At 35.8% G+C, this 26,573-nt stretch overlaps 1 protein-coding gene across 5 annotated transcripts in view; it reads right to left on the reverse strand.

Moving 5' to 3' along the window:
- DPP8 (dipeptidyl peptidase 8) overlaps nucleotides 1-26,573 on the reverse strand; it is a 54,335-nt gene that overhangs the window by 12,603 nt on the left and 15,159 nt on the right. For all 5 annotated transcript variants that reach the window (XR_003512979.1, XM_027553000.1, XM_027552999.1 and 2 more), the window contains 12 exons: nucleotides 24,850-25,023; nucleotides 23,837-24,005; nucleotides 18,489-18,599; nucleotides 16,968-17,096; nucleotides 16,386-16,447; nucleotides 14,618-14,718; nucleotides 13,672-13,849; nucleotides 12,627-12,786; nucleotides 9,074-9,153; nucleotides 6,404-6,556; nucleotides 6,017-6,152; nucleotides 4,717-4,862 (listed from right to left, as the gene is read on the reverse strand). Coding sequence is in view for 4 of the 5 variants with exons in the window: in XM_027553000.1 (XP_027408801.1) it covers nucleotides 4,717-4,862; nucleotides 6,017-6,152; nucleotides 6,404-6,556; nucleotides 9,074-9,153; nucleotides 12,627-12,786; nucleotides 13,672-13,849; nucleotides 14,618-14,718; nucleotides 16,386-16,447; nucleotides 16,968-17,096; nucleotides 18,489-18,599; nucleotides 23,837-24,005; nucleotides 24,850-25,023 (1,599 nt within the window). In the remaining variant the exon portion in view is untranslated. The remainder of the gene's footprint in view (nucleotides 1-4,716; nucleotides 4,863-6,016; nucleotides 6,153-6,403; nucleotides 6,557-9,073; nucleotides 9,154-12,626; nucleotides 12,787-13,671; nucleotides 13,850-14,617; nucleotides 14,719-16,385; nucleotides 16,448-16,967; nucleotides 17,097-18,488; nucleotides 18,600-23,836; nucleotides 24,006-24,849; nucleotides 25,024-26,573) is intronic.

The raw sequence follows: 26,573 nt of genomic DNA on the forward strand, positions 1-26,573 counted from the left end.
CCACTGTAACAACTGCCAAACAGGTCTTTCTGTTTCTATACTTGTCCTCCATACAATCTATTCTCATAGTAACAGAACGATGTTTTAAAAATGCAAACCAGGTATGACTTTATGGCTTGGCTCCTTCTAATGGTAGGGCATTTAGATCAGAGTAAGATCTAAACTTCTTACCACTGCCTTCGAGACCCTACAATATTTGTTCCTTGGCTATTTTCTCTCACCTCATCTCATCCCATTTCTCCCCCTTGAGCACTGTATTCTAGTCTTACTATCAATTATACTGAGTTGGTTCTAACCCCAGGACCTTGACATTTATTTTCCCCTCAGTCTGGAATGCTCTTCCCTCAGATCTTTAACATGGCTCATCCCTTCTCATCCTCTGCAACCTCAGAGAGCTTCTTTGCCCTTCCAATCAGAACCCTCATTTTAGTCACTTTGTTATCTTCCTTCTCAACAATTATTCATAACACTGCCATTATATGAAGTTATATAATTTATCTTATTTTCCTCATTAATCTTCATGAGGGTGGGACATTAGTCTGACTTGTTCATTGTGGTATCCTCACTGCCTAGAATACTGCTTGGTACATAACAGGCACTCAGTAACTATTTGCTGAATGAATGAATGAAAAATAGAGAATGATGGTTTTCCTTTCTACCTTGGGAAGAGGTGTTTGGTGGGCAAAGGTGCTTGTTTTTAAAGGAAAGGAGCTGCAAAAAGAAGTAGTAAGCCTAGAAGAACACAAATACAAACATATAAGAAAATTAACTCACTTCTTTGCCTGCTGTAAATCACTGAAGACGGCCTCAGTTGCCTGATAGGAACATTTTCCCCCAGAGCCAGTGTTTTTGCCTTTGTAGCCTCAAGGCCTGCTTCTTCTTAGAAGAAGGTACTCAAACATAATGCCCTTGAGCACCAAGAATTCAAAAGTTTTCTTCAGTATCAATTCTTCAAAACCTGTACTCTGCTATTTTAACCTCTCTTATGCATTTATGTTTGCAGAAGTGTCCGACACATAGGAAGCATCATAAGTATTTGTTAAACATTTTTAAACAATACTACTGTTATCAATAAAAGGTTTAAAGCAATCAGCCTTAACAACTTCAAATAGAATTATTTGTTGCTTTCCTTGGTTTCACTTATGTCCTATGGCAGGCACTGCTACATTTAATCAGGAAGTAATTCCTTTCATGTTATGAATTGAGACACTGTTCCTTATTCAAAAAGACTTCCACTTTGACCTGAATACCCACCAAGGGAAGGAAAAAAAAAAGGCTTGGATCACTTTTAGGATTTAATCAAATTTTGCAAGGTTACTGTGTGCTAGTAGAAAGATCTGGTCTTACCTTAAGGAGTCTCTTCATAACTAATCAAAATGATTATCAAATACAAGGATGAATGATCTCCCAATGGGTTGAAGTGCTAACCGATTCTATCACTCAAAGTCTTAAGGTGAAATCTCCCTGCAGACTGAACACCAGCTTTTCCTGTGGCCTCACCAAATTTGAATGCATCCAAAGAACACTTTGAGAAACAAACACCTCTATTTCAGTGGTATTAAGTACATTCACACTGCTGTACAACCACCACCACTACTGATTTCCAGAGCCTTTTCATCATCTCAAACAGAAACTTCAACTCTTTAAACAATAATTCCCTATCCCTCCCCCAGTCCCTGACAAGCTCTATTCTACTTTCTATCTCTATGAATTTGCTTCTTCTGGGTATCTCACACAAGTGGAATAATACAATATTTATCCTTTTGTGCCTGGCTTATTTCACTTACACAATGTCCTCAAGGTTTATCCACGTAGCATAAGTCAGAATTTCCTCCTTTTTTTAAGGCTGCATAATATTCCTTTATATATCACATTTTGTTTACCCATTCGTCTATCAATGGACACTGGGGTTGCTTCCACATTTTGGCTATTGTGAATGATGTTGCAATTGACACTGCATACTTGTAACTCAAACAAGTATCTGAGTCTCTGCTTTCAATTCTTTTGGGTATATAGCCTGAAATGGAATTGCTGGGTCAGATTATAATTCTATGTATAAATTTTTGAAGTACTGCTATATTGTTTTTCACAGCGGCTGCATCATTTTACATTCCCATCAGCAAAGTAGAGTTCCAATTTTTCTACACCCTTACCAACATTTATTATTTTCTTTTTTATTAAAAAAAGAGCTATTCTAAAGGGTGTGAAGTGCTATCTCATTGTGGTTTTGATTTGCATTTCCCTATTGGATTAGTGACACTATCTTTTCATATGGCTTAGAGTTTTTAAACTTAATTACTAATATAAGGAGGCTTCCCTGGTAGCTCAGACGGTAAAGCATCTGCCTACAATTTGGGAGACCCAGGTTCGATCCCTGAGTCGGGAAGATCCCCTGGAGAAGGAAATGGCAACCCACTCCAGTACTCTTGCCTGGAAAATCCCATGGACTGAGGAGCCTGGCTACAGTCCATGGGGTCACAAAGAGTCGGGCATGTCTGAGCGACTTCACTTCACTTCATTAATATAAGGAGTCCTTTAGTCTTAAATATCTAGATAACCAGCTAGTTTTTATAGTATGTTTTTCACATATCTCATATATCATTTCTTCATTGGGAAGAAGAAACATCCTTCTTATTTAAATAATAGAACATGTAAAGCTTTTAAGAGTGCCCTGTAATTTCTCTCTTGAATTCCTTATATTACACCTTTAAGTTCACAAAGATCTGGCTTCCAAGTTTTTAAGAGAAGTCTCATTTAACTCTTTCATAATTTATGTGTAGATAACTACAATGAAAATCATGTTTTGTTTGTAAAACACATCAAACAATGGCAAAGTGACTTAAGTTGATGTATGATCATCACTACTGAGATGTTATGGCTTATGTAGCTACCTTTTATGTTTTTGATAACTTGACACCTAGATATACTTCCAGATCTGAATAACTGGATATAACTATAAAATAGGATATTTACTGAATTCTAGAGAGTTGTAATTGGACCTCCCTGATGGTACAGTACATAAGAATCCATCTGCCAGTGCAGGAGACACAGGTTCAATCCCTGGTCTGGGAAGATCCCACACTCCACAGTGCAACTAAGTCCAAGTGGCACAACTCCTGAGCCTGTGCTCTAGAGCCCAGGAGCCACAACTGCTGAGCTGGGAAGCCCATGCTCCTAGAGCTTGTGCTTTGCAACAAGAGAAGCCATCACAGTGAGAAACCTGCGCAGCTGCAACAGAGCAGCCCCTGCTGGCCAAACCTACAGAACGCCTGAGGACAGTAACAGAGACCTAGCACAATCCAAAATGCATTAATTTTAAAAGAGAGAGAGTTATATTAGGAAAAAACATATATATATATGTATAATTCTAACTTCTTTAGGGGCTCAGTGTAAGATATGTAAACAAGATTAAACTTTAAAAAAAATTACCAGTTAACCAACTAACCTACCCAAAACACTTTACTCTGATAGTAAAATTTCCTTAATACTCACATGCTACTATTTAACGCAGAAAAAAAAGAAAATCAATGTGCAAACTTCTGGCAGTGCTGAAGAATAGTATGTGCTGTACTAAGCTGCTTCAGTCATGACTCTGCGACCCTGTGGACTGTAGCCCACCAGGTTCTTCTGTTCACGGGGTTCTCCAGGCAAGAATACTGGAGTGGGTTGCCATGTCCTCTTCCAGGGGATCTTCCCAACCCAGGGATCAAAACTGCATGTCTTGGGTTTCCTGCATTGGCAGGCAGATTCTTTACCACTAACGCCACTTCGGAAGCCCCAGGTTTAAATTTTACTGTCTCTATTTAAAAGCTGTGTGACACGTGTGGACTAGTGCCATTTAGCAACTGCCTTGCCGCTGCTGTTGCCGCTAAGTCCCTCCAGTCGTGTCCGACTCTGTGTGACCCCATGGACAGCAGCCCACCAGGCTCCTCTGTCCCAGGGATTCTCCAGGCAAGAATACTGGAGTGGGTTGCCGTTTCCTTCTCCAATGCATGCATGTATGCCAAGTTGCTTCAGTCGTGTCCGACTCTGTGCGACCCTATGGACAGCAGCCCACCAGGCTCCTCTGTCCACGGGATTCTCTAGGCAAGAATACTGGAATGGGTTGCCATTTCCTTCTCCAGCAGCTGCCTTAACTAGCTGATAAAAGTATTATAGCTTGCTTGAGAGATCTGGCCTTAGAATGAAGAGGGGGAATTCATTAGGATACCAAAGGTTTCAAAAATATCTGTTAAGACTCTTTATTAACCAAGACATTTAATTATTTAGTATCATTTTCCAAACAAGTGGAAACTATAACTACCTAGAATACAACATATTTACTAACTGACATGACTAGTACATTCCCCATGACAGTTACAGTCCTCACTGTGAATTAAGAAATTGACATTGAGGAAATTCCCTGGCAGTCCAGTGGTTAAGACTCTGCACTTTCACTGCCAAGGGCCCTGGTTCAATCCCTGGTTGGGGAACTAAGATCCCACAAGCAAAGCAGCATGGCCAAAAAAAAGAAAGTGACACTGATTTTCAAATTCGCTACCTAACAAAACCCAGCTTCCTAAACTCCTAAACTGGGTAATGAGAGCATAAGCCAGAGTCAGTAACAGCAGAGGCTCAGCAATGCTCAAATCTTAAACAACTGACCAGACATTTAAATAACAAATTACCTAAAAAAAAAATGAAAACACATACACATATGTACAGAAATATGCCTACCTGAGGACCACCATATATAAACAGCACAGTGGGGTATTTCTTTCCAGGTTGTAGATCATGAGGTTTGTACAGCATCCCATACAATGTAAATCCAGTAGTGCTTTCAAAAGAAAAAATTTCTGGAGGGGTATAGTCAGGAAGAGGACCTGGGAGGAGGTAATACATTCTGTAAAGTTCTTATGCGAGCTTGACAATCTGAGAGCAAGGAAAAAATACCATAAACCCACTACCCTAATAACTAACTATCCCTCCTTTAGATGACAAGCAAGAAATTAAGCACAAATAGTTATATTTAAAAAAGGAAATCTAATGAACACATCAAATTATCCATTTCAGAAGCAGACACAAAGTATTATCAATAATCATTGGAGCCCAGGAGGTATTTACATGCAGAACACAAATACTTTGCACTCAGCTTGTATAACTTATTGATGGTTAAGCCATATACCTGATGAGAAACTGAAAGCACAAATTAACTTAACTTGCTCACAGCAGGTGCTCAAAAAACATTTCTTTATGATCATTAGAGAATAAGCCTAATCAGAACCCAGAAAAAAAACTCATGATCAGTGCTTGGTTTTACAAAGCTACACAGACCTCCCCCAAGTCTGTGTATACCGGATGATGTTCCAGTTGAAGCAGAGATTGGCGTATTACAAATTCTAATTGTGGACATCAGAATATACCTATACCTTGTGGTTTTGCACTAATTTCTTAACCCCTTAGGAGATATTTATGAGTGAAAATACCTAACAGAAAAAAGGATTTGGGTATAAAATGAATTAAAAGATATAACATATTAGTCCATTATTTATATTTAAGAAATCAAGCATTTTAAATTCAGGTAATCACAGTGCTCTTCACTCCTATACAAAATGAGGATTTATCTTTTATTAAGGTGGCCATTGCAAGTGCTGGTAGAAGTTAAAGAAAGCTACCAGGTGGGTATTCCTTAAAGCTGCAGCTTCCCTGCTCAAGAGTTCAGTCCATATGACGTTCGAGTTCCGTTGTTTACCTGGGAACTCATCCAAACATGTGAATAAATCACTTCCTAGCTGTTATCTTGATTATGTTAATCTTATTTTCAAAAAGGCCGTCCAGTCTTGCTCCTGCCTGGAGCAGGAGGTAACCAGCCTTATTTGATAACTGATAGACTAGGCGGGATGGGATCAGCCAGCAGCCGAAGGACAGGCAGTGGTGAGGGACGGGAAGGCTCTGTCAGGAAACGTGGACCTACGACACGGGTTTAGAGCACTAATGTACTAATCTCGCTTAAGATCGGGTTCAGGAGAATGAGTACCTGCTGAATCCAAGAGCGTGGCCCAGAATTCTTTTGTCTTGCAGGTTGGGTCGTCGTCAGGACTTGACAGCTTGTAAAGGGACACACAGTGTGGGCTCTTCTGGTTACTATACTTACTTATAAAGAAGTCACAATGCTAGAGAAAGGAAAAACAATTATTTTTTCCCCCCAGGGAAAACTAAAAAAAGGTTATCTGTTGCTATATCTGCATTGATGCTACAGCAGGAGTATGGTAACACTCTGACCATTTATGTGAATATACAATGCTAAAGTTAAGGCTAAGGTTTTTATAGGCTGTTTCAGTTTTCACGTTACTAAAAAGGAGTATTATATGAGCAGAGGTTTTTTTATATGACAGGAAACCCTTTGCAAACAGGGACTTAATACCCGGCTGATGCAGCAAGAGTGCGAATAACCACGGTCAGTCAGCCTCGTCACCTCTCCAGGATTTACATAACTGACCACATACAGGTGATGTTCTAAAGGAGAGTCTTTGGTGCCTTCAAAATATACCAGCTTTCTGACTTCATCAACCTGGATCTGTCAAAATAACAACATAAAAATCAGTGCTAGTATGACCTTGGCAAGACCAGTCAATTTCACTCAGAATAATTTGAGTCACACACTGACTTTAATTTGTCACTGATGTTAATAAGCTTGAGTGGTTTTGTTCATGTCTTAATAGATCCTGTTCAGAAAGTTAAAAGGACACCCGAGCTGCATGCTGCTGATAATTTCCTATGATAAAATGTGTGCTTTTCTTAAAATACAAAAATTATTTCATTAAAACGACTACGCTTTACAAAGAAAAAATATCTGTATCACAGCTCAGGTCAACCAATCATGCACACCTAAAAGAGTCTAATTTTGGCATCCTGTCTATTTCTCAGTGCAGCAGTAGCTCCTATTTCTCAGTTAGTGCAGCAGTATGTTAGACAGTGTTTTTTTTTTTCTTTTTTTTGGTCTTTTGTAAAAATTTGCAAAAATGTTTTATCTATTGGGTTGGGGAGTAACTCTACTCAATCACTCCATCAGTTTCAATACTGGCATAGTTTACAAATAAGTATGAAGGATCTTTTAAGTCTTCATTCAGAACACAAAAAAACTGCCAGTACACTCACAGATGAATTCATTTAATATTCCTCCCAAATTACAGTGAGATTCTAAATAAATGGCTTTTATTGTTCCTTTTCAAAATCTTCCAGCAGCCTACTCAAATAACGTTTAATAAAATCCAAACTTTTATACAGAAAACAAAGGTGTATTTCTAAAAGCAAATATTTTTAGATGCCACATTTTCTTCAAGAAGCTTCTTAATCATTGCAAACATATTTTAGCATGCATGGATACAGAAATAAACACAGCTGACATTAAGTAAGGCCTATATGACACAGACAGAAAGGATACAAAGGATAAGAGATGGCAGAACAAACTTTCATGAAGCTTCACAGGTTATGTGTTAATCTGTGTAAAAGGTCAGGACTGGTTCTGCTCTTGATTTAGCAGTTAGAAGTCAGGCCTTTCAAAACTAAATAAATAGTTAATTCCTTATTCCTTTTTTCTTTGTTTCCTGTAACAACTTTACATCAGAATCACCTGAGGGGTTTGTAAAACAGATCGCTGAATCCTACCCCCAGACAACTTTCTCCATTCAAGAGGTCTAGGGTGGGCCTAGTAGTTCTAAAGTTTCCAGGTGGTATTGATACTTTGTGGTCTAGAGACCACACTTTGAGAACCCTAAGTGGCTAACAGACTTAAAAGCCTCAAAGATTTATTCAATTACTGGCATTAAAAATCTCTGGGTGAACAGGTCACCTGCAAAAGTAGAAAATGGAAAGATAACTTAAAAAAAAAATAAAGCAAGAATAGAGGGAAAATAGAAGAGTAAGAAAGCGAGATAAATATATCACATAAATAGGCATGATAGAAAAGAACTGATGCACGTTATAGCAAGTAACAGAAAGACATTTAGTTACCCAAATAAGGTTCAGCTCTGTATAATTTTGGGGTTTCCCTCAGTATTATCCAACCATTACACAGCATGAAGTTTATATCAGTGTAAATTTTTATTATCAGAACTTAAGAATTCCACTAACATCTGACAGTAACATTTAAAGGTCCCTAAACAGAAAAAAATATATTGAGTATATAACCAGAGGCCAATTGACACTACCAGTGGAAATGAGACTTTAAAGGTCACCTATTACATTCTAAAGTCATTACCAACAAAAACAAACCTGGGGCCTGTATCTTCATTCTTTCTCCTTAATCACCTAAGGAAGTGTGAGTGACTTCTATAGTGGCCAGTATACATAATTCTTCAATAAATTTCTGAATCAATTTGAGGAAATCATAGGCCTTCACTAAATCCTGGTAGCACACCTCAACTTAACTTTATGTATCACACATATAAAGGATGGAGTTCTGGACATCTCATGAAACTGACCATCTAACTGAAAGTTGAAACAAACACAAGGTACTATGAAAGGCAAAAGAAAAAAATTAGAATTCATTGAATTGCTACAGCAAGCCATATGCCAACAGGAAAACAGAGGGTGGACTTCCTCCCTTTCCTTATCAATCTATGCTCTGTATAAATGTCCATTATAATTTGCAAGTGGTATATGAAACTTTACATTTGTGAGATAAGATAAACAGGTGAATGAAAGAGCATCACTACCTCAGGAACTGTAAATGCACCAATGCAGAAATGACACAAGTAGTCTATAAGTGATTCAGAAATAATTTTCAAACTATATCCTCAATCACTTTTGAGAGACTTGGAAAGAATGGACCAGCCCTTTCCTTACTAAGATGCAACACTGCATCTGCAAATGGTGACCTTTGGTAACCAGAACACTTCTAATATCAGCATTATTAAATAGGTGAGATTTAGAATTCAAACTAAGATTCTCCCTTTCCAACAACTTGGGTTTTTTGAGGCCCTAGCAGTATTTTCAAAATACTGGGGTCATATGAAGTTGCACTACTGATTTTCAGTACAGCATACACACAGCTGATGTTGACTAAACATATCAGTAGAATAAAAGAACATACATTAGATCCATGCCGGCCAAGAACTTCCCATTCACCACTGGTAATTGCTATTTCCTCTTTAATAGGACACTTGAAATCACCTAAAGATAAATATAATTATAATTCAGTACTTTGCATCAGACTATAAGCAAACAAAACAATGAAAAATAGTATTCTAAACTCTTTTTTTCAAAAAGGGAACACTGAAAAATTCAAAGTTATGTCTAGAATAATGAAAATCCTTTGGAACTAAAGAGAGGTGGTAGCTAGCTGCACAGCACTGAATGTACCAAATGCCTCCCTTCATTCTAAACGTTTCCTTTAAAACGGTTAATGTCATGTGAATTCCACCTCAACATAAAGTCTACAGTTAAAAAAACTCCAAGTTATGAGTCTTCTCAATAGTAATGGAATGATCCATGTAACTAAAGTTAAAACAGCAAAATAGACTCTTATGGTAAAGACAGAAAAGAACTCAAAAGCACTTGTATTCCTAGACCTTTGGTTAGACAGACAAAAACAATCTAATGTGTCAACGAGGCATTTCTTCTAGAAATGCAACAAACTACTTAAGCCAGAGAAGGAAAATTTTAATACAACTGTTTATTATTTGCAAAAAACAAATTGAATATTACCATAGTAAATAACAACATGTTCCATTTATCTTTGTAAGATTCTGTCTTGGTAGATAAGGCTCTCTCAGTGGCCTAAGGAGAAGGTTAAAATAAAAAAAGAAAGAAACCCCTGCTTCTGCCTAGCTGCTGCCAGCTCTGGCTCTCAAAGTGATAGCTGAGAAGAGGCTGAGATGATATAGGATCTTAAGTAGGGTCCTACTCAAGTTAAAAAAATAGACTCATTTTATTTTTCTTAGATACAAAAATTCAACTTAGTACTTTAAATTTTATCACCAGAAAATAAGTATTATTTAATATATAACAATACTAATTGTTACACATTATAGCCACTTATGGAAGAAAAAAGAGGAGGGAAGAGGAAAATAAAATGGACATCAAGGAAAAGGATGAAGATTTGGAGCAAGAAAGTCTAAGGAAAAAGGAGGGAAATGGAAAGAGGTAGACAAGCTCAAGGGCCCAGAAGCAGACACTGAGAGGGAACAGGGGCTAAGTGTTCTGAAAAGAATGTCAGCTGAGGTGACAGTGCTTCTTATTCTTCAATACGAGTATAAAATTTTAAGTTATCTTTTAATCCCTGTCCCAAGAATGCTGTTTTAGTGAATTACTATTCATAGCTCTTTGACCAGTCTTCATCACTAAACTTTCTGGAATCTGTAAGTAGATTTAATTTCTGAACAACAGAGGAACAAGTAAGGGCAATTCCACACCAAGGGTCAAATTAAACTAAGGCTCTTAGGGAAAAAAACTCCATCTTGGATATATAAGATCTAGTCTGATTTTTAAAAAAATTCATGCTAAGGGAAGGAGCAAGTCATAGGTAGTATTTACTACTGTCCTAAATTGTAGGTCAGTGTTTCCCAAATAAGAATGATGTTAAAGGGCATGTTGAAAAAACAAATAATCCAATTAAAAAGTCCACAAAGGATTCAAATAGACATTTCTCTAAAGAGATACAAACTGGCTAAATAATATGATGTTACTAAACACTAAGAAAATGCAAATCAAAAGCACAACGATATACCATTGCATATCCATTAGCATGGCTCTTACCAAAACCCCGCCAAAAAACCAAAACAAAACAAACAAAAAAAAGAACTATACCCAGAAAACAACAAGTGTTATTAGCAAGGATGTAGAGAAATTGGGACTTCTGTGCACTTTCTAATGGGAATGTATTAAGGTGTATTAAGGTGCAGCTGCTATTGAAAGTATATGGTGGTTCCTCAAAAAACTTTAAAGAATTAAAATACTAAGCAATTTCACTTCTGGATATATACCCAAAAGAACTGAAAGCAGGGTTTCAAACTGGTATTTGTCTACCCACGCTCATTACAGCATTACTTAAAATGGTCAAAAGAAGTAACCTCACTGTTAATAGACAGATGAATGGGTAAACAAAATGTGTTTACACGTACAATGGAATATTATTCAACCTTAAAAAGGCAGGACATCTGACACATTCTACAATCCGGACGAACCTTGAAGACACTATACTAAATGAAATAAGCCTGTCATTAAAGGACACATACTGTGTGATTCCATGTATATGAGGTAGCTAGAGCAGTCAAATTCATAAACATAGAAAGTGGCTGCCAGGGACTGAGAGGAGGAAGGAATGGGAAGCTATTAATTATTTACCACTAAATTGGATATTACTTATTGGACAGAATCAGTTCTGGAAGACGAAAAAGAATCCTGGAGATGGATGGTGGTGATGATTGCAGAACAGTAGGAAATATACTTAATGTCATGAAACCACACACTTAAAATGGTAAATTTTGTTATGCATATTTTACCACAATTTAAAAAAAATGGCTATGTTGAGCCTGTTAAGTTATAAATGGCAGTAAAGCATACAACATAACATCATTAAATGTCTAGTATTTTAAAACAAACTCTGTATTATTAAAGTAGAAAACCGTAGCTCAGTCTTTTTAAAAACACAGAAGTATCGAATGCACTATTTCATCTTTTCTAGGCTTACACATTCTCCTTTCAGTCCCCGGCAGCCACTTTCTATGTTTATGAATTTGACTGCTCTAGCTACCTCATACAGAGAAGGCAATGGCAACCGACTCCAGTACTCTTGCCTGGAGAATCCCATGGACAGAGGAGCCTGGTAGGCTGCAGTCCATGGGGTCGCTAAGAGTCGGACACGACTGAGCGACTTCTCTTTTACCTTTCACTTTCATGCATTGGAGAAGGAAATGGCAACCCACTCCAGTGTGCTTGCCTGGAGAATCCCAGGGACGGGGGAGCCTGGTGGGCTGCCGTCTATGGGGTCGCACAGGGTCGGACACGACTGAAGCGACTTAGCAGCAGCAGCAGCAGCTACCTCATATACATAGAATCACACAGTATGTGTCCTTTAATGACAGGCTTATTTCATTTAGTATAGTGTCTTCAAGGTTCGTTCGGATTGTAGAATGTGTCAGATGTCCTGTCTGTTTAAGGTTGAATAATATTCCATTGTATGTGTAAACACATTTTGTTTACCCATTTATCTGTATTACATTTCCCAGAAGGAAACCCAACACTTTAAAAAAAGAAATTAATTTCAGCTGACATAATATTTAATTTCACTTTGGAAAACAATTATATCAATATGAAGAGCTATACCTATAAATCAACTTCAGCATACGTGCAGACAGTATAAAAAAATCTAGTACACACAAATATCTAATAACTTTGTAACATTTTAAAAGTAGCTTTTTCAATCTAAAAATTACATGAGCTCACTTGAAACAAAAAGTATAGTCAAGGCAAAAACAGAAAGTAACAATAAGTAATTTCAACACCCAAATATTACCCAGTATTAATAGTTTATTATGTATCCTTCAAAAACTTTGTCTTATGCTTATAAAGTACACAAAAGAGACTTTACATTGTCCTGACCCTCCCACCTTCTGCCTCTTTTTAAATAGAAAATAACTTCTTACTTGGGGCAGGCAGCCCACCACTGGATCGCTTATACTTGCTCTCCTTTAAAATGGATGTGATTTTATATAAATGACGGAAACCTGTTTTGCATTCAGAGGCAAAAATAAATTCAATTTCATCTTCATGACTTTGGGGAAAAACATGAAAGATGTCATGGATCTGTAAAATAGATAGATTAATTTACTATATACATTAATGAGAATACTATGCAAACAATTTGACTAAGCCAGAGAGAAAGAATTACTTGATAAACATTTTCTGAAATGTAAGTAATTGCCAGATTTCAGGGTATGGTATATGTACAATTACAGATTTTGCCTGGGCCTTTCATATTTATCTTACTTTAGTCAAAGATGTCATCTACTGAGAAATAAATGTTTCCAAATGGAGAAAAATGAAAAATACAACCAAAAGCTGTTTCTTACTCACCATCTCTGGAATTCTTTGAAAAATGGCATGAAGTTTATTTAATGATATAAATCTTATTACAAGAATTATGAGAAAAAATTTTTTTTACTTTTCTTTTCCAGAGAGAAATATTCTAACAATTCAAGGGAAAACAGATGTCATCTGTTAGGTGAATCACGTGAAGCCTATATGCAGCCAGAGGAGAGTGAACTGGCTTTATTTATTTTGTATCTTGTGTAAGTTTTTTCCATTAAACTGGAAAATGAAAAATTCAATCCCAAATTGGTATATTTTGGGATAGTTTACCAACTTAAAAGAGAAAGTCTTTTCTAGTCAGGACTCTCGTGGGCCTCCCAGAGGCACTGGTGAGGTTGTGTTTTCAATATCTGACGTGTCCAGAAACAACAGCAATTCTGCATCCAGGGAGATGTCACTGGAATGGCATCGACCTTTCATCTACAAACCATTCCCCATTCTGGAACCAACATTCCCATTTGAAATGTTCAAACTAAGCAAATAACATTCAAAATTACTGTGAACTTAAAAAATTCCTTTTGATAGTTTGCTATCAAGATTCATTTACTTTAGCATTCTGAGAAAATATTTAAACCAAGTATTACAAGAAAACATGTATACATTTATCCAGATGTCTGTCGTTTCTTCATAGATAATCAGTGGTGTCACAGAGTCAGGCACTGACTCGATGAATCTCTGTCTTTCCATGGCATCATCTTCTACTGGGATAAATAATTCAGGTGAGATCAACACTATCTGTAGGCGAGTCTGGGAGCGATCTAGTAGGATGGCCCACGCACTATTCACATAAACAAAAGAAAAGCACAAAATAAAGCTCTCTTTCGGAAAATGAATATTCCACTAATCTTTCCTTTAGCACTCATCAGTTATTTCTGTAATCACAGTGACAGTATTGCTTTAGTATATGTTAAATTATCACTAACAGCTAATGAAAAGTATTAGTTCATTCTACACTTATTTTTTTAAGTTTATTTTTAATTGAAGGATAATTAAAATATAGTGTTGGTTTCTGCCTTACATCAACATGGATCAGCCATAGGTACACATATTCCACTCATTTTTTTTAAAGTTAAGCTTGAGTAGAGGTTTTAAAAGTAGTTTTCTTTAAATTTCCAAAATCACAGATGGCCTTTGAAATTATTTTCTCCCTTTAATGTCAACAAATGCTAGCCCCATGAAAACTCCTGTTGTCCACATCAGACACAGGAAATACATGTAATCATCTTCACATAAGGCTGTACAAATATTTCTGCTTAAGTTATACAATTAAAAAAATACATATACTTACATATGAGCCTGAAAGTCCTACTTTAACCACAAATACCACTGTGAAACTGTCACTGGCTAAGAGACAGAAATAAAATGCAATGCACCTATGCTTATAGGATTACAAGTCTACTTAGTTCAGGAAAAATTCTTTGTGTAGAACTAACTACCTTGCAAATTTACATGTGAAAACAGCTCCAAAGGAAAGGAAGAGCCTAATAGCACAGACAGTTCTGGGTCTTAAATTATTTGTAAAGAAGTGACAATTTAACATACGCACTATTTTCCCTCTGGAGTCCATCCAGCTCTGGCAATATATTCAACTCCTTCAAACAGAATCTCAAAAGGCTGAATTAGTTCCTTATCTATGACATCTATAATCTATTGAAAAAGAAAAAAGGAACCTAGTTATAGAAGACTGATACTGGTCTACGTAAAGCACTATTTTTAACAGCAAGTCACTTGTTCAGTCTTAGGTACAAAGGATATGGCAAAACCAGCAGTAAGTCATGGGTTACCTTTATTGGTATTCTTTATGTCTAAAAAAGTTCTAACTAAAAGACTTAGCATAGTCTAAAAGTTTTTTTCCAAGAGTGTATACTAATAGAACTCTTGATAGTAACTGGTAAAATCAGATTTTAATCACTTTATAGACTTTAGTATCTAAGAAAAATAGTCTCTAGTTCCTTACATTTTAGTTTAAAATACTATATGTATAATATATTAGTGAAATGGTCTTGAGTAAGCAAACTTTTTTCCCTAGTCTGGCTAACACACTTTAAAATATAAATTTTTAAAAATGAACAAAAGGATCTGAATAGACTGCTCTCCAAAGAAGATATACAAATGGCCAATAAGCACACGAAAAGATGCTCAACATCATTAGTCATTAGAAAAATGTAAATCAAAATCACAATAAGATGCAATTTCAAATCCCCTAGGATGGCTATAAGACAAATAATAACAAGAGCTGATGAAGATGTGGAGAAGCTGAAAACCTCATACACTGCTGGTAGGAATATAAAGTAGTGCAGCCACTGCGGACACCGTTTGGAAGTTCCTCAAAAGGGTAAAACACAGAATTATAATATGACCCAACAACTCCACTCCTAGGTATCTAACCAAGAGAAATGAAAATGTATGACTGTACAAAAACCTGTACACCCACATTATTGGTAGCATTACGTTTAGTAACCAAAATTTGGAAGAACCCAACTGTCTAAAACTGCTGAGTGGATAAATAAAATGTGGTATATATCCACACAATAGAGTATTTTTAGGTGATAAAAAGTAGTGAAGTGCTGTTACTTGGTGCCACAGGATTAGTGCTTGAAAATAAGATGTTAAGTGAAAGAACAGACTAGATACTGTACGATTCCATTTATATGAAATGTCCAGAACAGGCAGATCCATAGACAGATTAGTGGCCGCCTAGGGCTGGGGGGCATGGAGAGGTTTTGGGGTGATGACTAAGGGATGTGAATTTCCTTTAGGAGTAAGGAAAATGTTCTATAATTGACTGTGGTGATAGCTGCACAAATCTTGAGAATATACTAAAAGCCATTTTACACTTTAAATGAGTGAATTATATTGTATGTGAAATATACTTCAATAAAGCTGTTTTTAAAAAGTCTAGCAGAGAAGATTGTTTTTTTAATCAATTATGTGTACATTAAGCTTATAGGCATCTGACTGTGGAAAGCAGCAGTATAAAAGACATGAGGGATATTTAACCTAAGACAGACAACTATTCAACACAGAGGGTAACTCAACAGTCAATAACCACTATCTAAGAAATATTGATCTGGAGAATTAACAAAGGCAAAGAGGAAAAACTACTGGAAAGGAATGGTAAATATGCATCTCCCCATACTCCTAACTTGGGAACCAGTAAGAAAGTTTTCAAAGTAGAAAATGAGGTCAACCTGAAATCATGATCTACAGATGTCTCAGCAAGTTCCACAAGTCCAAAATATAAGAAAGCATATCTACAATCTCTGTTGACAGACGAAATGATACAAAAAGTTAACTCAGCATTTTATACTTACCCTTCCTTCAGCGTCAATCAGTATTTCTGACATCTTAAAAGTGACTTTTGGATTTGCTGTGCCTTTAAGAAGAGATATAAACAAATAGTAATACAAAGCTATTCAAACTAATTTTACCAGATGAATCCTTTTTAGTCAAATCAGGAATATTGCATTTAGTCAGGGCTTTATTATATAAAAAACTCAAAATTCTATCTCAAATTCATAATTTTCAATATGACTATAAAAGAAGGAGCCAAAGAACATTAGGAATTAGTAGGTAATGAAGGGGAATCCTATATCATTTCACAATTGAAATGCTGTAAATAGCAATATGGGGAAAAATTGCTAATTAAGAACATAATCCCTTAAAAATCTTTATTTTGTAGCAAAGATACTTCTTTATCCATTCCTTGAAATAATCAGTTTTGTGCACTTCCCTACCTTTGAAATAATTTAAAAGGATCAGCCTATAATTAAAATAATTTACTTCAGAGACACTTAACAATCTATCCTTCGGTCTGTAAACTTTTGAATGAATGCAGAAGAATCTTGTTTTAAAAGTAGGAATGAGTGTATATAAACATCAATGGAAAGCAGTACCTGTTTTAGGATAACGGAATGAATCTGCTCTCCTTGTTTCCAACATAGGGGATGTAACATGAATAATTTCCACCTCAGATTCATCATTTTCTTCATACAGAATTCTAAGAATTCTACTGCCACTGGGTGCTTAAAAGGAAATTAAATATTGAAAATTTGGGAGTATTATGCCAGAAAATCATCACAATTGACCATTCCCTCTAGTATTCTATTTCCCATAGTAAAAAATAGTTTATGTATAAAATATATGCCTTTCATGTATGAAAATACTATTAATCTTTGCAGTAGCAAGGTGAGTTACTGCTAAGCCACTGTTATTGGTTAAAGGCTACTACTCTTGGAGATAAAAACTGAAGATCATCATACACACACACACACACACACACACACACACACACACACACACACAATGGAAGAAACAGATTTGTGAAGTATTTTAGTTCCTGCACACCTTAAAATGCATTCCTTTCAGGAATTATTACACTTACAATATTTTCTATAACAAAATAAACCCCACTTTAAAAGAGTCCAGGTTTTTTTTAATGGCTTCTCTAATTCATGTCATAATCTTGTTCTAACAGCATAGTTATGGCAAAACATTTTACATCTTAAAATGTCCAAATCTAAGATATGGCTTAAATATTATAAATATTTTTCATGGTCCCTTAGAGATGTGTTCAGAATACTACGTGCAATCCATTAGTGGGTCATGAAATCTTTTAGCTGGTCATAATCAGCATTTTAAGAATAAGACAAGCAAAAAAAATATATGAGTGCATCATGTGTAAGATTAAGCATTGCTTCATGAAATTTGTTTTCAGTTTTATGTGGAATATATGTACAATGTATTAGGCTAGAATGTAAAGCAAATTTCTAACCAGATCACAGTCAAAAAGTTTGAAAGCTTCTGCTTTAGAGAGCTGTTTCTCAGCTAGTGAAATACTTGTAAATTCACAAAGAAAAAAGGAATTTTTGCCTTTTTTTCCTGATCCATTCATATACTAATTTGGCCATCTGTTCATGCAGACTCTCTAGGCTATCCTATATTTATAGCAACTCCCACTAAAGGGTGGCATTTTTTATTTTGCTACCAATGTTGCCACCAATCAGCTTCTAGATGAAAAACTGGTGGGACTTCCGTGGTGGTCCAGTGGTTGAGACTCTGTGCTTCCAAGGCAGGGGGCACAGGTTCGATCCCTGATCGAGGAGCTAAGATCCCATAAGCTGCACGGTGCAGCCAAAAAATTAAAAATGAAAAAAAGAAAGAAAAAAAAAAAGAAAAACTGGCAAGGAGAGTTGAAGGACCTGGGGCACAGAACCATAATACAACTAATTGTTTTTTATGAGAATTCATTATGGTGGTATACAGCCTGAATATTCGCAGTAACTACTAGTAAGATCCAATCTTCATCACTTAAGAATTTACTATTCAGAATTAAGAATCTGTGCAGTTACCTAACCGGTAGTTGAATCTCATAATGCTTTAACTGACTTATAGTATATTATTTTGAACCCTCTTACTTGTTTCAGCTTCTGGACACCACCAATAACCAGAGTATCTATCAAATTCTTCTTGAAGAACAAAGGTAGCAACTCCAGCTGATCTGGGATCCTCTTCCATGTTGGCTAGCTCTAAATAAACATAAAGGCAAAATTTTCACAGAAGTTCTCATCTTTTCACAGGTACAAAGCAGAACGATCCATTTATTTTGAAAGGCAGCTATAGTATCATGGTGAACTGTGAAGCCAAATGGACTGAATTCAAATCTGGATTCCATTATCCACCAAATGACTGATCCTGGGCAAATCACCTGATCACATTCCGTTGCAGAGTCCCATTTGTAAATGGGAATAAGAACCTACCTTATATGGTTGTTATGAGGATTAAATGAGCTATTTTACATAAAGTACTTACAACAAAGCCTGAACCATCATAGTATGTGCTCCATAAATGTCAGTTTTTATTTTCCCATTTAGCTAGGACCATGGGGAAAAGAATACATGAGAAGGGTCATGGTGCCTTGTAACTCTCCTAACCCTACCAAGACACTGAATACTTCCATTCTCATGTCCCTTCCCAGTCAATGTCCATTCCTGCCTCAGAAAGCACCACTGATCTGATTTCTATCACCAAAGGTTGGTTTTACATATTCCAGACTTTCATGTAAGAGAAATCATACAGTACATACTTTATGTTTGTTGCTGAGTGATAATCCATTGTATATCACAATTTTTTTATCCATTCATCTGTTAATGGACATCTGAATAGCTTCTAGTTGCTATTATGAATAAAGATGCTAAAATCATTCTTTTATTTTTCTGAAACTAATCACATTTATTGGGGTGTTCACAGAATTCAAGTTATCTCTCCATCTCAAAAACTTCACATTCCACAGTGAGTTTGTGTACAAGTAAATATATTCTTGTATAGTTTCTATGAGACTTGATCTTACAACAAAACAGAAGTCTGATACATCAGTTTCAGCTAAGAACTTTATTTTCAATTCTGAAACTCACACATTCGCTCAGAAAAAAATTTTTGTGTTTTTCCCTGAGACTTCTCATTTTCATTCAAGTTTTCTGATCAATCAGGATACTGACAGAAGTTTGAATTATCCCCGTGGAAACTCTGATATACAATGACAGGTTAAATACTTATAGGTCTTCTGACATTTATTATATTCATAGGTTTCATCCAATCCTAACAGTTAGCTAAGCCATGTGCATTTAGCCAACAGACCAAAATCTGTACTAGCTCAACAGAAATCATTCTTGTATAAAAATCTCTGTGAACATGTGTTTTCATTTCTTTGAATAAAAACCTAGGACTGGAATGGCTGGGTAAGAATGTGTAATATGAACCAATTGTTCCTTACCAAAAAATTTTGAGAAGGAAATGGCAAAAGAGTTGGACACCACTAGTGACTAAACAACAAATATTGGTTTCTATCAGATCAGATCAGATCAGTCACTCAGCCGTGTCCGACTCTGCGACCCCATGAATCGCAGCACGCCAGAAAAGAAACTGGCACTCTTACCATAAATAAACTACTATATACAAAATTAGATAACCCAAAAGGACTTACTGTAAATCACAGGGAACTCTACTCAATATTCTGCAACACTCTAAATGGGAAAATCATTTGAAAAAGAATAGATATAACTGAATCTATACACCTAATAGATATAACTGAATGCTATACACCTAAAACTAACACAACACTGTAGACCAACTATACTGTAATATAAAATAAAAATCAAGTAAAAAAACAACAACAAAATTTTGAGTCCAGAAGTGTTCAGAACACAGAATCTGGGGAATTCTTTTCATGTTTATATATCAACACATAATTATGTCATATCTCCAGCAGGGTAATCAAATACCTTGTAATCAAATACACTAATATTCCTGCAGCAAATTTAGGAATAAGCAAACTAAGTAGGATTAAGACTATAAATAACCTCAGGTCAGTTCAGGTCACATCTTGCCACCAAAGAGGTTTTCGCACCAACTTAATCAACACTAAGCTCTGTTTTCCAGGTTTCTGGATTTTGTAATTAATGATGCAGCCATCAGTGCTCCGCTTTCTTGGATCATTCAACGACTCCAAAGTTATACCTCCCATACTGTTTTATGTTTTGTTCTCCTGTAGATGTGATAATATGTATCACTCATTTATATCTCTCTATCATTTATTACGGGCGTCCCTGGTGATGACCTCAATTACTAAGATTAATTAGATGAATAAATGGTATCACCTTGTTCTTGCAATAAGATATGTCCTTTGAGAATAGAGGTTGGTATGACATTACTTTTAAGTTTCTCTATTATGCAAGGCAGAGAATAAGCAAATGCAGATGCTGAGTGATTAATAAACCCATGTAAAAGAAGACTTTCATTTGGAAATTTGTTGTGATAAGAGAAATAAAAGTGATAATGCTTCCTCTCTACCTACTTTTCTAAATAAACAAATTAAACAGTACTTACTGTGTTTCAGACCCTGTCTAAAACACTTCCCAAATATTAAAACTTCAATAACAACCTCATGATGACATGCTCTTCATTAACCTTTTTACAGATATGAAAACAAAGATAGGTTAAACAACTTACTCAAAAGAACAGAAGTAAAAAAGAGTAGATGAGACTCAAATCTAGATACTCCAGTTCTAGATTGTATTTTTAACTACTACACTAACCCTGAAAATAAAAAATATACCATATACCTACATGCACAGAAAAGAAATTAATAAAAACACTATTATAGTGGGCTTCCCTGGTGGCTCAGTGGCAAAGAATCTGCCTCCCAATGCAGGAGACACAGGTTCAATCCCGGGTCTGGGAAGATCCCATATGCCACAGAGCAACTAGGCCTGTGCACCATGACTACTGAGTCTGTGCTTTAGAGCCTGTGAGCCGCAAATACCAAGCCCACATGCATCAACTACCGAAGCCCACGTGCCTGCAGCCCTTGCTCTGCAACAAAAGAAGCTACCATGATAAGCATGGCAACGAAGAGTAGCCCCCACTCACCGCAACTACAGAAAAGCCTACGCGTCAGCGAAGACGCAGCACAGCCAAATATAAAAAAAATTGTTAAAAAAAGTCACACAAGAGAATCACTTCTCAGATTTATAAAATAAATTCCAACACACACACACACATCCAGCAGGATTTCAGTGGTTTCTACTTTAAATTCTGCCAATTTTCACAATAATCCTGTATGGAAAACAATCCTACAGAAGGAAAAAATGTACAGACTAAAAACATGCCTTATTTCTAACAGTCACTGTCAAAGCAGTCCCAGCCTCAACAACAATAACTAGTACATAGTGAGTCTCTAATGTTTGCTGAAACCATGAACAAATGGCTAGGATTTCCAACCCAGATTTACTAACTACTAACCTAAACTTTGTTTTGCCAGTGGTAGCTGTCCTGATTTCCTGACTCCAGATGAAGACTCATTAAACACCAAAATATGGACATTTTACTTAAAGTTTCCCTACTCCATCCCCTTTTCTCTATTCTACACCCTAGTTTTAGGTTGTTAAGACCTGGGTATTTACAGTATTTACACTAGTTAAGCTTTGCCCTCTCTCTAGACTTGCACCTCTCAAATATAACTTTCACGAAGTATTCAGAACAATTTATCTACAATAGGACTCTGACCACACTACTCAACTGCTAAAAGCTTTTTCCAATGAACCCCCATATCATGATAAAGGCCATGTTCATTTACATAAGAAATTGTCCACCCTTCTCCTTGCCCTTATGTGCCAGCCTCATCTTTCTCTATATCTTGACTCACACCTCATGCTTTAGGAGCGTAGGACTGCTTCTAATTCTTACAAACTATGGTGCCTTCCGCATCAAGGCCTTTCCAGGCTGTCCTCTTGCCTGGAGTGTACTGGCTAATGTACAGTCACTATTTGAGAGCAGTTTAAGTGTCATCTCTTCAGGTAAGCCTTCTGGGACCACTACCCTGGCTTGTACTCTTATAACACCCAATGTTTGCTGTTTATCATTCTGTTCTGTTATTTATTTGTTATTTATTTGTTATTTCCTTTAGGGCCGGGAACTTGATATATCTTGATTGACAATGGTTAGAACAGATTTCTTGACTTCTAATTCAGTGCTTTTTTAAATCAATATAAGTCGTTCAGAAAAAGACTTCTTCTCTAACACTGACTATCTTAATGATGAAAAAACTGTTGCCAATACACTATCATATTCTAAAATAATTTATTAAGGAAGATGCCCATGCCCAATAAATCAGTTTTATGACCATCAAATTACGGGAAAGTTGGACAATAAATTTTTAGAGGACTGTCCTTCATCATGGAGCTTAACCTTAAGGTGTACTTCCATGTTTAAAAAAAAAAAAAAAAAAACTATTTCCCTTCTTTCATTTGCATAAAAGCTTTAGAGGAAAAAGGAAAAAATCCATATCATTTCTGTGCTTTTAGTGAAAGTGGCTCAGTCATGTCTGACTCTTTGAGACCCCATGGACTATATATATAGCCCAAGGAATTCCCTAGGCCAGAATACTGGAATAGGTGGCCTTTCCCTTCTCCAGGGGATCGTCCTAACCAGAGATCGAACCCAGGTCTCCTGTATTGCAGGCGGATTCTTTACCAGCTGAGACACAAGGGAAGCCCTTTTAGTAGTGCTTAGTATTATTAAAGTCATTTCAATAAAAATTAAATATTTCCACAACACAGAAAGTTTTATTTTTCCTTTTATGACAAAATAACTAAGCAGGCTCTCCAAAAAGGGAAAATAAAATTTTAAGTAGTTCTTACAGTGTGTATTGAGTTTTTCTGTTTTCCTAAAAACAAGATTTTTTAAATTAAATTTTATTTCAATCAGATAAGTGCTACGGTTGTGCTGTCTGAAAATAACCATTAAAACAAGGTAGCATTACAATGATTCTTTTTGTTTGTTATTTCATTTTTGGTGGTGGTAGAGGTAGTTCTTTCTTTTACCCCATAGGAAATTTTATGTAATCTAGTGTTCTCAGAAACTTGTATTCTTTTTGTTAAGCTTCACTATCATCTTTTCTAAGGTTTACTGAGGTATAACTGACATTAAAAGTGCATGCATTGAATACATACTTGATTATTTTGGACATGTGAAGACACCTATAATATCAGCAAAATCAAGACATAGCCATCAACTACAAAAAAAAACAAGTAGCATTCTATAGGTGATACATACAAGTTTATAAAAAAAAGTTGCATTTGTTTTCTAATTTTAAAGATTTAAATTTAAAATATAAAGATCAGCATGCTTTGATTTCAAAATGTAAGCAAAACAAAATTAAATTTTAAAAATATTTTTTAGGAAAATTGATTTGAAGAACCTGAATTACCATTGTGCACATAAGTGAGCCTCCTTTCTTCTCTCGTTACAATGTTTGATATCCAAATATCATTGCTATGTATAAAAGCAATCCAGTCTGGATCAGCTGGGCATAGTTTTGGATCCATCCGAATGTTGGGACAACTAGTCTCCACTAAATTGGGCCGTAAGGGTTGTTGCTAGAAAAGTAAACAACATTTAAAGGCAAGTATCAGGCTTATACATACCTATTTACATACATACAATACAGGGTGTTGTACCAGCACCCTTCCTATAAAATGAATAATAATCCTAAGTATAATATCAACTGTGATAACTGCTCTCCAGAAAAATGTACTTATGTGCCTTATAAGAAATGAATCATTTTTTTCCTATGAATTAATAAGCTAAGCCTAATAGGAACGGAAATAAAGACAATATAACAGCACCTCATAAATTCTGTTGACCAAACCTGTTAAATAGAGTAATTATTGTTTGTTGCATACTTTTATTAAACTTATATGCCTATTTCACTTATTAAATGTTTCCATTTAATTTTACCAGTATAAAATAATTTGTTCATAACATTGTAATGAAAGCTAGAAGCGTCACAATTCTATCAGAAGAATAGTTCTAATATCACATGAAAAACTGCTTGGAATAAAATCAAAATTTTAAACTATTTATTGAGATGAATTAAGCTTTTAGAAGAACCAAAAAGGGATTGTCTTGTGATATCATTATCTTTGAAAATCCAACTCAGCAATTACACAAAAAATGGCACACTGATTCCCTTTGTTAACTCTTCCTACATAACAAGTGTTTTCAGTATTTTAAAATTATATAACTAATGTCACTGAAAAATTATTAACTAAAAATTAATACCCATATGGGAAATTAATACCCATATTTCCTATTTTCTTTACTACTAAGTTAGTGGTAAATAACTGGTAAGCAGAATTTCTTAGTTTAACTATCTTTCTGATTTGGACACAAATAATTTTAGGACACCTAGCAGTTTATCAAGCAGTAAAATCAACTTACAGTAAATCCTTGTGGCCCTCCATCTTTTACATGGTAAATTCCACTACCAGCTTGAAATAGAAATGTCCCACTTCCCTGGTGATAATCGTAAGAAGCGATTCCAACTGTTCCAATGCGTTTCCTTTCCCGCAATAGTTCTTCTTCTCGAGAATACATGCCATAGTCCAGTGTCGCCTAATGCAGAAAGAGAGAGGTCTCCTATTCCAGTTTTCTGAAAGCCAGCTTTTTGCTTTTATTAATAGCACTGAAATTCTAGCATCTACAGTATTACTGAGTTTACATTTTGCGTGATCCCAAAATTTGTTACAACTTTAAACAGATTAAGTTTGGGAAGTCTGCTGAAAAATTTGGTAAAAGGTCCCTATATGAATACTGCATTCATTAGAGAGCAAGCATTAAGCTCCATTACTTTGACTTGGCATTCAAGATCTCCTACAACTTAAATGTAATACAGCAGCTCTGCATGCATTTAAGAGGAGACTCTAGAGTAGTTTAATTTCTTCAAAAGTAGTTTTCTTCACTTTCAGAGTAGTAATAAACCATTTACTTCAGCACTGTGAAGATTAACTTAGATAAAAATATGTAAAATGTTTATTAGCACAATGATTGGCACAGAGTAAAGTTCTCAAACATCAGCTGTCATTAGTTCCTTTCCACTACATCCGCTAATACTACTCTAATAAAACCCCAGGTCAGGCCCATCACATTACTGTGGTGTTCTGGCTCCTGGCCTTTGTTCCATTTCCCTTCACACTGAGAGGCCATTTTTCTTTCTATCCATCTGAGTTCTACTGCTATCCCAAAACCTTAGCCCTAAATCAACGCTGGCCAGGAAAGTTTCCCGATATTTCTATAAGAGTTACTATCTCTTTTACTCATTTGGCTATAGTTTTGTTTTTCACTTTCTTTCAGTAAATGAATTAAAAAAAATGTGAGAGCAGAATCTGTCTCATTTTGTTTTCCCACTTAAAGCAACAGCTAAAATCTCCGTCAAAGAATATTTGTAATTAATGATTGATGATGATGAGGGGCCTTCCCAAACTAAAAGTATTATCTGATACATATATATAAAATTTCACATGTATAAGAAGAAACATAAAGAAAACAAATCTAGTAAGTGCTAGTTTTAAGAATTTATATCCACATCTTCCCTAAGAGCTCTTTATGATAAATAAAGGAATAAATAAGGGAAACAGATATGGTTTCTGCTATCAAGGACTAATTATTTTATTTTATTTTATTTAGCCAAGCCGCAGCTTGCAGGATTTTAGTTTCCCAATCAAACTTTGGTCTCCCACAGTGGAAGCATGGAGTCCCAATCACTGGACCATCAGGGACGTCTCAAGGACTAGTACTTTAAAAGTAGTCAAGTTTATATATCTGGAAAAACACATAATTTAAAAAGATACATGGACCCCAACATGCACTGCAGCACTATTTACAATAGCCAGGACATGGAAGCAACCTAAACGTCCATCAGCAGAGGAATAAACAAAAAAAGGTATGGTACATATGTATGTACAAATGAGTATCACTCAGCCACAAAAAAGGACAAAACAATGCCATCTGCAGCAATATGGATGGACCAGAGACTGCCACATCGAGTGAAGTCAAAGACGTGATACTGCTTATGTGTGGATCTAAAAATAAATATAGATACCAAGTAAGTGGGAGGAGGGATAAATTGGGAGATTGGGACTGACATATACAGACTATTATGTATA

Source organism: Bos indicus x Bos taurus, chromosome 10, assembly GCF_003369695.1.
Source record: "Bos indicus x Bos taurus breed Angus x Brahman F1 hybrid chromosome 10, Bos_hybrid_MaternalHap_v2.0, whole genome shotgun sequence".
In the NCBI taxonomy this organism is placed as follows: Eukaryota; Metazoa; Chordata; class Mammalia; order Artiodactyla; family Bovidae; genus Bos; species Bos indicus x Bos taurus.